The following is a 12,662-nucleotide window of genomic DNA, read 5'->3' on the forward strand; positions in this document are numbered from 1 at the left end:
AGCTTTCAAACACTTTTAGGACCACTTTATTTTAATATCGTTAAACTCAGTTCCGACAGTTCCAACTGACCACTCAATAAAATGACATTAAATCCAAATTTGATTAATGAAATGTAGGCACTTTAATTTTGCACATTATGCAGTCACAAGAAGAACCTTCCATACTATAGTATACAAACTGGACAGATGTCCACTTGTTCACTTGGTGCTCATTGGAACCTGGAAAGCTCAAAATACATAAATATTTCCTGCCAAAACGCATGTTAAATTGGTATGACTTAACATAGAAAAATTGATGAAAAAATTCATTTCACATTTTCCAAAATGGTGACTATAAAATGAAGACATCGGAATATGAGCCATCATAATTATGAATTTGCCATCTTGTGACAGAATTTGTAACAAGTCAAGCACACACATACAGTAAGGATCTTAAACTCAAATCCTAGAAGTCCACAGTTTGCTTCCTTTCCAGCACTTGGCTATAGTCCACACACCTTGTTTCCAAAGCCTAAATTGGCAGGTGACTAAAAGGAAACCACAAACACTGTCTCTCCAGGACTGGACTTTGTGATTCCCATAATTCAGAATAAAGAACAATACTCAATCGTCACAAAATGCTTGTGCAATGGAGTCACTTCTGAGGACAAAGATTCAAATAAAAAAAGTTGTTTTTGGACAAACAGCTTGGAAAGAAAAGAACAAACAAAATTTATAATACTTATGTTCTGATGGAATAGTTCAAGAATATAACCACATTGTGACATGATTTGTATTTACTGACCTGTTTACCTTCTAGCAAACGATGCTTTAGTCTTCAGAATTTAAAAAATGCATTTTGTGTACAGTTATAATAAAAAAACAATTAAACAAAAATAAACTTGATAAGTTCCTTTCCCATAAAATCCATGAAGTGGATTTCACATTACCTTCTCTCCTTTATCACGGATTTACAATGACCCGTTTTAACAAATGACCAGTCAACGAATACGTAGGAGGTCTTATTTCAATTTCAACTGCCAGCTGGCGTTCTCCCCCTTAAGGCATTTCTGTTGAAATAAAAAGGTAAACATTTGAAAATACACCCTCATTTCACCACATCTCCACAATATACATAAGAAAACACCCACATGGTTGTAAACTGTTAAAAGTGCATTCACTAGCTATGTTATTAGTCTTTTGTCAAATACAAACCACATTAGGTTACAAATACAAATGATACAAATCTTACTACATGTGGCTCCAGCATTTTAAAGCAATGGTGTCATAAAACGCCATTTTTTTGCTTTCTACCATATATTCCATACAATAGTGTAAACACTGAGGAATAAATATAAAAATTCTGGTTCTTTCTGAATAGATATCATTTTCAATGCCTTTTAAATTGAACTCTACAGTCTATGAACACACACAGCCTCGCAGATTCCTTCTGACCGTTCTGCTATACTGTGCTCCATACAGATTCGTCACAAAGGTGTGTAACACTAAATTAATATTCTCATCCCAAACTGGACTTAAAAATCTGTCCAATGTGTTTTTTGCCACATTTTCACATCTGCATGTGACCCAAGACATCCCTTTATTAAAAAAAAGAAAAAAAAGATAAACATTCAAACACAAATATAAACACTGCTAAAATATTTTTTAAATCTGAGCCATTTGACCGCATCTGACTGGTCCAAGAGCAGTCGTTTACATGACTGGCTGAAATTATTGCAATGGTAAACAAAACCAGGAATGACAAAACACATTCCTTAACACTGATTAAAAAAAAAAAAAGAAACAAACAAAAAAAAAAAACTCCCCCCTCGCCACACACACAGGTGTGAGGGCAAGACACTTTCCTGTTATTGTCGCTTCACACTCAACCCCCCCCCCCATCCCCCCACAAACTTAGCAGTCTTTTGGTTTGGCTTATCTTCAGCTCCTGGGCATACAAAGCAATAAATAAAACCAGTTTTTGTGGAGCCAAACAATTGGGGGGAGGGGGGAGGGACCCTTTACGTTACAGTCATACAGCTATCTTCCCTTTCAACTCCAGCTTGTTGTTGCTTTCGCTCTGCTTACTTGACTGTTCTTCTGTGAAGGTGATGTAGGAGTACACCAGGCTTCCAGCAATACTGTGGGGGAAGGGGAGGGGGACACACACAAAAACATTAACAGTTAACACAGTGATTGCTTGACGGTTGTCAATAACATCAATCAAAGCATTGCAGATCAAAGACCATCTGCTCTCAATTACTGATCGGAGATGAGCAAACCGATCCACGATGCTGTGTTTGGGGCAGAGAGCATCTTCACCATAAAAAGGAGATTCAAGCAGAGAGGCAGTCGTTCTAAATCTGCCCCAAGCCTCATTTTAAGTCAGAGGTCACTGGGTTTATGGGGGTCGCAAGCTGCCCCGCCGTTCCCCCAGCGCTAATGATGGGTCTCGCAGAAGTCTGAAGCCCAGCTGTTGCAGGCCCAGCTCACGATGGCAAGCCCCGACTGGTTCCAGCCTCACTCACCGCAACTGCAACCAAAGCTGTACCTACAGCACTTTTTCAATAACTACGGCCCAGCTGCCCCACCAAAATCCAACCCTTATAGTCTCTGCATTGCACTATTGCATTAGGGCTATCAACACTGGCCAAAAATGATGTTCGAATATTCCATAAAAAAAATAAAAACAAATAACAAAACATTTAAGTTCAAATATATATTGCAATTTAAAATGTTTAATTACGTACCTGATATTTAAACCAATAAAGTTGGTCCAGGTGAATATGTAGTCCCCACCAAACACCATCCCAATATAGGTCACCAAAATGTTCTGGAGAAAAGATAATGGAAGGCAAAAAAAACTATAAAAAACACTGGGTGACAGAAAGAAAATTGCACACACATCTTCAGCCTACAACTGACGACAAAGGGGTGATGTCCCATCCGACCGGACTACCTTTGCACCATTCTTTAGGACGGCTCACCTTGATGCAGCCCACGATGGTTGTCGTCAATGCGGAGTTGTACTGCGTGCACAGCACTGTTGAGTACATCAGAATGAACCTGGCCGAAAGAGAGGAACACCATCAGGTCCCGCAGCGCTGCTTCAGCCACAGCCACAGGAGGACAGACAGACACAGGGGACCTCCATCCCTGCTGCTGTACCCAACAGGGAGGGACGTGGCACCAAACCTTTTTAATATGATATAATACCCTCCAAAATGCCAAGGAATGGGTGCGTCACTGTCACAAATGTGTACTTTTCTTTTCACGTATTTTTCATTCAGTGGTTTTATTTGTACATCAAATCATCAGTAGCTTCACCTTAAAGACATCCAACAAGAAACGTGTGGATACAACTAATTTATAGGCAAAAATGTCTAAATGAAAATTGAAATGGCACCCAAAACCCTATTTGAACCCTTATCCTTCATCCTTTCCAACGTCCCCAAGTCTCGACCCGTCTAGAACCCCCATCACCCCAACCAGAGTTTCCTTTGATGGAACATCCGCTTAAAGCTCCTTGCCGTTGGCAAAGGGGGAATGACATCGTAAAATCAATGAAATATCTCTCTAACACAGTCCATTCTTAATCAGCAGTTGGGAGATATCTGGGATGCTCAGCACACTCCTGAATACAGGACTGTAAATGAACCTAAAGAATTCAAAACGCACAAAGCATATCACTTACCCCATGACACACGACAGCACAAACTGGCTGGCGAAGAGCATGTCTGACCACCCCTCAAACTCCATAGCCTAGGACAAGACATGAACAGCAGCATTACAACAAAGGGCTGAAAAATGTGAAGATCCACATCTGTGTTCTACGTTTTCGAACGAGAATCCAGCTTCGATGCCACAGCGCATTCCTACTCCAAAAACATTCTCATACAAGTGCCGTCCTTGGCTTCATGTTGAATGTGCATAATACTGAAATGATTAAGACAAGACATTGCCACAAAAATCCCACCCCACACCCAGAAATCCCTCTGTGTATAGATGTCTGGTATAGATTAAGTACTTTTCTGTATTAGTTTGTCAAATTGGGGATTGACAAAGCAGGTCCTGAGCTCCCCTCTGCAGAGATGAGGGGGGAAGGATGAGGGGGGGGAGAAAAAAAAAAAAAAAAAGTCCTAGAGCTTCTAAGATTCTCTGCCAATAAAAATATGCAAGTTGTGACTTTTGCAGCCTCTCACAAAAGCTTCCTTTCTTTCCAGCACACATTACAAATTTTCTAAATAAACACTGTGGGAGGAACCGAAGAACAAAGTTCCTCACAGAACACCGCACTCGTGTGAAAAGGCCATTGATCAGGTTGTGACGGGGAAAGACATCCAATATTTATACATGTACCATCGTGTGAATCGTTTTTCCATAGATGATGCAATAGGATTCGAACTAAAGGAACCCTCTCAAGTTACATCAAGCTCTCCATCTGAGATAGGCCACATTGATATGGTACTACGTGTCACACCAAGAGCTTTGTCCCCATGACTGGCACTTCAGATAAAATTGGAAGAATCTAGCTGGACAGGGTTTGCGGCTTCTTGTGGCTCAGTCTCTGGAGAGCAATGCTATGAAGAAACGAAGTCTTCAAGGTAGACTTCACCAGTTTCAGTGGTGGGTATAATGGCCTCTTTGTGCTCTCTGCTCTCCTCCTGAGCATGCCCCGGCACGGCATGTCCTGCAGAACTGCCATGTGAATGAAGAAAGCAGACTGGGCTGCCAAAGGAATTCTCACTCCTCTCTTAGAGTCCAAGAAACACCCAAACTTTCAGTTGCCACTTCAGGAAAGGTATCACAGTAAAACACAAACACTGACCAGAAAAACACACTAGAAAACGTCTGGCGCTAAGTAACAAGTCTTTCAAAACATTACCTCGGTAAATGGCCATGTCATTTAATAAGTATTTTATGAGAACAGGGCTTTACTTGAAAATATTATAATATACGCTGTTAATCGCCTTCATTATTCAATCTCCTTTTTGCAAATACTATTCATGTGAGAAACCCAAGATGACGGAAGAGCAAAGACAAATCCAATAATAACATTCTAACTGGACCAATTTCCCTGGGGCTTCAAAAAAACAAAATAAAATGAAGTTTAAGCAAGGCCGACTAGTGCACGAGAACTAAACTGTTCTCAGCTTACATGATAAGTATGACCTGGACGAAACAAGTGGATGTGTCACAGCCTGTTCTGACACAATTATATTAAGCTATTTGTTTTAAAAATTATTTTCAGAGTATAATTGCAGCTTCCTGCGCCAAGACAATATTTGCACGCTCATACCCACACAGCACACAGCCCCTTACCTTCTGTATGTCTCCGGTGAAATGGGCCAGCAGCAGCGTGGGGACAATCATAAACAGTGCATTGTAGTACAGCAGCCCGTACTTCCCGAGCTCCTGTGGAAGCAGACACACAGCGAGGGCAACTGAGGCAGGCAGTACAGAATACGGCGGGGGTCACGTGCCTTCCCAAAACCCCCGCATACCCTGCTCAGCCACCTGCGCAACAACGACCTTGCATTCGCCCCCCTCGTATTCGCAAGAGGCCGCACGGCTCACAGGAAAGCAGGGGTACACAAAACTGTCCAAAAAATTCAAACGCTATGCTCTTGAGGAGATAAATTCACTCCGGTGAATTACCCCAGAGGGCTCGGAAGCAACTTCCTATCAATGAAGGGCCCTGATGACACGTGCTTTGCATCTGGCCCTAGGGCTCTCCCGCTTCAAAGCAGGAACAGGTTTATTGCCTGTGACGGGTTGCCTCGGGTGAATTCCCGTGCCAATCTGGCAGCGGCAAAGCACTGAAGTAACCTTGGACCTACAGCGAGCAAAAGGATGCGTGTCACACGTTTATAACTCTGATGAAACGCACTGCTCTACACACCTCAGGGTTCCAGGGAAACAGAAACTGGCATCAACTTTTATATTCATTCATTTCATATTTTATATTCATTATGAAAGAGAATCTTCAGATGTCGCAAGCATGTTCTAAGGAAGGCGAACCCAAAACGCATTACATGACAGTAGTTATAGTCATGATCGGACATTCAAGCATTGCAATGCCTAGGCTGTAACTCAAGTACAATTACAAGTGTCTGCTGCCTGCATCCTTTGTAAGAAGGGGTCTTCAAAGGCAGCAATGAAACTGAAAATACACTTCAAAGTGAAATGCATTAATTTCCTTAAATTTTTCCACCAATCCCTTATCTGGATAGCCACTTTGCTACTTTCAAACTAGAACCCAATTAATTCGACTTAAAGTAGCACAAAGTGAAGACATTACCCTAAGAGTTGAAGGACAGATTGTTACTCCTTCATAGCCAACTGCATGGTGAACCAGACTTTCACAATCACCCTGCCATAACCATTTATCAAACTTCCTCAAGTATTCATCTTGCAATACTTCCTGCTAAGTATGTTGTGAAAATATTTTTTGACTGCAAACATTCCTACAAAAATTTGATATGATCTATGGTGACTTTGGTATTCACGGACTATAGTTAAACACGTTTCAGCAGTCACCATATAAGACCCAGGCACTTTGATCATAATGACCATCACTACCATGATTTTAGCAGTGAAGACCAAACTAGCATCTGCTTTTTTATTAAGATAACCAGCCAAACAGAAATAACTGGAAGGTGGAAAGATCAATTTACAAACCTGACCACTGTTTCAGATCAAATATACTGCAGTAAACTAATCCTGTTCATCCTGAGGGGTTGTATCATTTCTTAAAACCACATATCACAGCATATTTTGAGCTTTAAAAAAAATGTAGCATTTAGGATATGACCTACCAAAAATAAAACAGATTACATTCTGGCGATACCAAGTTGATGCATCAACACATAAAACAAGCAAATAGGAACCCGGGTGCATGTGAATGCACAAACATAGGGAACACAGTTGGCAAACGCCACTAGTAAAATGCACTAATGTTTTAGGCTTGTTTGCGGTCTTTGCTCGCACTCTTTTCAAACGCAGCATTCCTCCACTTACCTTGGAGTCCAATTTCTGCTTGACGTATGCCCCATTGGCAGCGGTCAGGACATCGTTGAGCAGAATGAACACATAGCCTTGTAAGTCAAAGGCTAAATCAGTGCTGTGAAAACAAATAATAAATCAAACTGACTATCCAGGTTCCTAGAGTATATATTTGTATTTAGGGGCACCAGTTTGTCACCTCGCATTGTACTTCAGTACTCGTACTTTTCTCGATTGTACCTATTTTCTCTATATGAACTGTAGCACCTATATTTTCAATGTGGCAGAAACGCCATGCCAACTGATCAAGGCCTACCAGCCAATATTAGTTTGTCCTTGACACACATTAATTATTGAAAAAACAGTCAATTACAAAATTATAAAAAATAAGTCTTTTTGACCGTGTACTCCTTTTGAAATTCATATTCTGACTGTGGTTTTACACACATGAAGCATTCATTTCAACCTTTTTGCATGTGTTCAACTGATTCCAAGAATCATGCCATTGCTTTCAATTTCATCATCTCAACTCAGATTTGAAATTAATTTCATCACTATATTTGTTGACTGTAACAAGCCAGACACAGCTGTGAAAAAATACTCAGTTGAAATGCTGAAATTCTTTCAGTTAGCAGCCAATATGCTGACAGACGGCTGAAGACCTCTTTACCTAGAAATAACAAACAGCAACAATGCTGTATAATATACATAGCTTCACACTTGTTACCAAAAGCCTGTTGTCCTAAGAGGACTCTGTAGTTCATATGATTAATCCTATGAAAAACTCAAACTTACCTGGCAGCCACAAAAGCTCCTAAAATCATTGCAAATACTGTCAGCTGGACAGGACGGGAGAATTTCTTTCTGAAAAACAAAAGGAAAGCAAATTCACAGGTATCAATTATCACATACTAACTCTGGACTTTCTTTGCACTTTTGTCAACTTGATCAAGGTGAAATAAAATTATTATTACTGTTATTAAGCCAGCATAACTACAACATTAGCACAAATTATACAGACAAAACACTGTCCATAGAGCATTGGTGGAAATGACAAAACAAAAAGAATAACAGACGCCATACACCTATACAAATCATGTTAATTTTGTCCTACTTGAACAAGTACTGACACCTGTAATAACCATGACTAAGTATACCAAAACCAACCCAGTGTCAAAGGTACTAAAGAACAAGAGCAGCCACATTGGACATATATATTATTAAGATAGGTCTGATCTTGGATTGATCAAAAGTCTAAGGACTTTGGGTTGTGAGGTCACAGGCTGAATTTGTGCGTCTTCACAGCTTACTTCAACAGGATTCCCTCTGCCAGCATAGTGAAGAGTATGGAGAATCTCCTCAGGACTGTGAACATGGGCAAACTTGGAGACAAGAAAGGGTTTCAGACACAATGAAAACATGCTGCATTACGAAATCACTCAGAATTCACCCCTCAGTGCACTGACAACTAAGCCGTATCATATTCATCTGACATTGCGCTACAAAGTTGGCATCAGCCTGCCCTGAGCTAACAAATCAGGCTCAATATATTCATCCTTCACTGGCTGGTATGCAATTTAACCTTCAGATAAATACACAGTTAAAAACAGATAGAAATGACATTCCATAGTTCAGTGCCATATAATACAGATAAACTCAAACAAGGAAATGCATACTTAAGCCTCTTTGTTCCAAACAATCCTGTAATTTGATTCCCCACATAAAGAAGAGGTAGTGGAAATGTCTGCAATGACAGGTAAAAAGGACAATATTGAGACATCTTCAAAAAAGCATGTTACTTCCATTCAGCTAAAATAATAGCCACCGATGATTGGCTCATTCATTTGATTACAAAAACAAACGTGTTAACCTCACATAACCACTATCACTGTCCGTTGATAAAACTTGATAAGTCTCTTAGGTTTCTCAGAAATTAGTACTTTTTAGATAGTATCAGAACATAGTCGAGTTTGTCTGGATTCTCATGCTGCACTTCCCTGTACCATACATTCTGCCAATGATAGAGCAGATTCCATGCAACAAAGCCGCCTTTTTATTCCTATAACGCCTGGTGGCATACATCCAATGCACCTTGGTTCGTTGTGGGAGAGCAGCCGGCATAACAGGGCATTTAATTCATCCTGAGAAAACTGAACCTTCTTTATTCCATATTCACCAGTGACATTGTACTATCGATAAAAAGGAAGGAGTTTTATTAACAATACTAGTAAAAGTTCATTTCCGACGCCTTTGTAGAAAAACACGTCAAAAACCATTAGCAAAACTCAAGTGGACACAGGAAAAAGGACAGCCCCACAGATAATCTTATAAAATATAGAAGAGAATGACGGGATTGACACGTTCGCAAAGCGTTTCTAGGTCGGGGTCCTAGATCGGGTTCAAAAACACTTAAGAATAATTACAATTCAATAGATATAAGCCACAACTCACCTTGCGAGGTATGTTTTTATCAAAATCGGGAAAGTTTATCACCCTGAGCGCCTTTCCCACCCACAGAACGATGACTGTGGCCAGCATCTGCACAAAGAACATTGGACGTGTGTGAACAAGCAAGCCTTTGATTTCGGTGGTTTCAAATACGAAGAGCAAGATTCAGACTTACCTGACCGATTCCGACACATATTGATGATGGGAACCTGTGAACAAATACGCATCAGAATTATCGAACAAATACATCAAGGCCACAAACCTCAGTCGTGGTTTTTCACAAATTTGTCCAATAAAGCTACCAGGTTGCTACTGTACCAAATAATTTACCTAAGTCCGACTTGCTGTACACAACTAGCTAACGTTACCTCACGTGAAGTAACGTTACAGTGCCAATAAACCAACTTTGCTTTCCCATTCATCACGTAAACAACTTGTAGTTAGCTAGCGGACTCGTGTTGTTATGAGAGAAAAATATGATCTCAAATATTGGCATATCAAATCGGCATAGTCTGGCTTTAGCTAGACACATTCCAGTGCATCACAAAACAAAACTTGTATCCAGCCACACAAATGTGTAGCGTTACTTAAAAAAACTCTAAGTCACTTCAATCCAACCCGATATGTAATACTACAAAAGCTATTTTACTTACAATGTTTTCCATATTATTAGGTAACATTTGCTATCCTTAACTTTTACTCAGCATTGTAAAGGCTCCCTAACTCGCTAGCAAGCTAACGGATAAGTGATCCACCCCCTTCTGCATGAGAGTCAACCGGAGTCATACTGACTGATGAAATGGCACGGACAATAACGGTGGCACAAGCCATCCAGTTCCAGCAAATAATATGCAGCGTTTCATGACAAAATTATAGCTATAGCTAGCGAGATCTGGAAATGTTGGTAACGGAACAACCTAAGTTTAGGTTTAAGATTCTTCCGAGCACATGAACAAGTGCAATGTCGCCAACCCACCGTCCCCTAGCTAGCTAGCGAACATTACTTAATACAATGTGTCGAGTCCAGCCAACGGTTCAAAGTCCAACAATAACGGTCTGTCAGCACACAACAGCTAGCTACCTGTAGTTCGTCAGGACGCTTTTGTTCACAACAACGATTAGAAACGAACTAAGTCCATAAAATCCTGCTGCAAAAAGCTTTAAAAATACTGTCAGCGTTTCGGCCGCCATCCCAGTCCCTTCATCACTGTGTGTAGCGCTTTTATAATCAGCTTTTCCTTTAATTCGACCATGCTGACGTTTCTGAACTTCCGCCATACTTGCTAAATTTACGCAGGTAGTGACGCCATACACAAGGCTGGTCTCCTTCCGTGCCTCGGCCCGCCCCTTAGCGCAAAGCGATTGCCTTTGCCAGCCACCTTGTGGAGACACTCCGTACTGCCTTAAAGCAAATGTACTGAACGCTTAGCGAACAGAAACATTGGATGACATGGTTAAATACAATTCGCTTTCATATAGAATTAGCTATATATTAGCTTTAATCCTTATATACAGCATCTTAGAAAAGTTAAAAATAAAGATAATGCGTCACATGGAAAGTAACCTAATCACAACACACTGAAATCAAACCTATTAGGTTCTACAAGTTTTAAATACACCGAAATACCTATAATTTCTCAACTTCATAATGATGTGCCACGTCGGCCCGAAAAAAATACATGCAGTACCTTATTTGGCGGCAGCAGGGAAAAAGGAATTGGTTGGACACGGATATTAAAGTAGGTGGATTACAACTGTAATTGAAATGTTAAAGGTGGGAAATAGAGTAAATATGATTTAAAAATTCAAGGGGAAAATATACTTAATTACTTCTAAAGTCTAACAGATTTTTCTAAGTGATTCAAATATTAGTAATTACAGATTAGTAATCTGTTCGTGTGCGTGAAGCAGTTACGCACGACATTACTGTGCGCACCTCTGAATGTTACCAAAGATGAAATTTCACCATTAAACACCACTATCCGAAGCATCCATTCATTTTCAGTATTCCGCAGGTAAATCTATGCATAATACAGGGCCAATTACAGGCAGCCAAGTTCTAAAATTACTAGCGTAATTGAAGTAAAGGGCCTATATGGTCAGTTTTCATGGATTCTGTTCAAGGAATTTCAAAGCCCCACTATGCCAAATTCAAGCACCCATAAAATCTAGTTAGTCATATCAATGGTGTTGCTGACCAATAACATCATGTACAACTGGCCTGAATAGCCCTGAAAATTTTATGTCATCCCAGGATCAACCTCAATTTAAGCTCCCCCCCCCCCCAACCATTTTGAGAACAGATTCTAAACGAGGACCAGATTCTACAGACATTCTTTTCAAGATGATCACCAAAATCCCATGGAGAAAAACGAAGTATTTCAATGCACCAACCAGAATCTAATTATATTTCTCAAGGAACTTCGAAAACGTAGTATTTGATTGAAACCATACCCCGTTAATGTTTGACTCTTTTTGGATATTCCATCAAAAAGCAAGGCCTGAAAAAAAAAAACTCATTCAAATTGGTTTCAGACACCAGGGTTGTGGATTTGAATCACAGGAGGGGAAACAGCCATGGTGCCCTCGTATTGAGAAAGGGGCGTAAAAACTATTTTTAAAAACGTACCAACAAAAATGGCTGCCGGTTTAGCTCATTTTGAACTCAGAACACAAGATGAGTGACACCTGAAAACACAAACCACACTGAATTTAGAATTTTGAAAACGAAAAGGAGTTTACATAGTGGAGAGAAAAGAAAAAAAAAAAAAAAAAAAAAAACATTCATGGCTGTCAAATGTAACCTGACACCAAATTAAACAGTATATTTAAATAAATAAAATCAAGCAAACCAAAGTGCTCGCACCCTTTTTTACAAGTCATTTTAACCAAATGAAGATTATTCATGAACTGTCAAACAAGACACAAGTATTAACACCAATAGACACAAACCAGCCCCTTCACCTGTACCATTCCCATTCGAGCTGTAACCAAAACCAGTTTTGGTGGGTGAGGTTTAACTACTGAATTATAGATGACACAAATCATCCAACAGTCAAAGTTCTTAATTTTAAAAGAAGTACTGGTCATCTCATGTATTACAGGAAGAGGCAGAAAATGGGATAAAACCTACCATCGCCTCCCACCCTGACATTAAAGCCATACATTTCACAGCTAGTCAAATTACAAACCATTACTTACCTGTCTGCATAATGCATTTCCTCATAAAT

At 40.0% G+C, this 12,662-nt stretch overlaps 1 protein-coding gene across 3 annotated transcripts; it reads right to left on the reverse strand.

Annotated features, from left to right (window-relative positions):
• Positions 1–98: 98 nt before the first annotated feature.
• On the reverse strand, positions 99–12,600 carry LOC135256580 (nucleotide sugar transporter SLC35D2). 3 transcript variants are annotated; one of them, XM_064338497.1, is made up of 13 exons: positions 10,514–12,055; positions 9,608–9,641; positions 9,436–9,522; positions 8,661–8,728; positions 8,295–8,366; positions 7,780–7,848; positions 7,000–7,102; positions 5,302–5,394; positions 3,674–3,741; positions 2,967–3,045; positions 2,730–2,812; positions 2,068–2,120; positions 99–1,049 (listed from the first exon to the last, which is right to left on the reverse strand). In XM_064338497.1, the coding sequence occupies exons 1-13, from the start codon at positions 10,708–10,710 to the stop codon at positions 1,039–1,041; spliced, it is 1,017 nt and encodes a 338-aa protein (XP_064194567.1). In that variant the 5' UTR covers positions 10,711–12,055; the 3' UTR covers positions 99–1,038. The 3 variants fall into 3 exon arrangements, with proteins under 3 accessions (XP_064194567.1, XP_064194568.1, XP_064194566.1); XM_064338498.1 differs by lacking the exon at positions 10,514–12,055 and adding an exon at positions 12,062–12,600 and having other exon boundaries at positions 99–2,120; XM_064338496.1 differs by having other exon boundaries at positions 99–2,120.
• Between the last annotated feature and the right edge of the window lie 62 nt (positions 12,601–12,662).

The sequence above is a fragment of the Anguilla rostrata genome, chromosome 6 (genome assembly GCF_018555375.3).
Source record: "Anguilla rostrata isolate EN2019 chromosome 6, ASM1855537v3, whole genome shotgun sequence".
Lineage (NCBI taxonomy): Eukaryota > Metazoa > Chordata > Actinopteri > Anguilliformes > Anguillidae > Anguilla > Anguilla rostrata.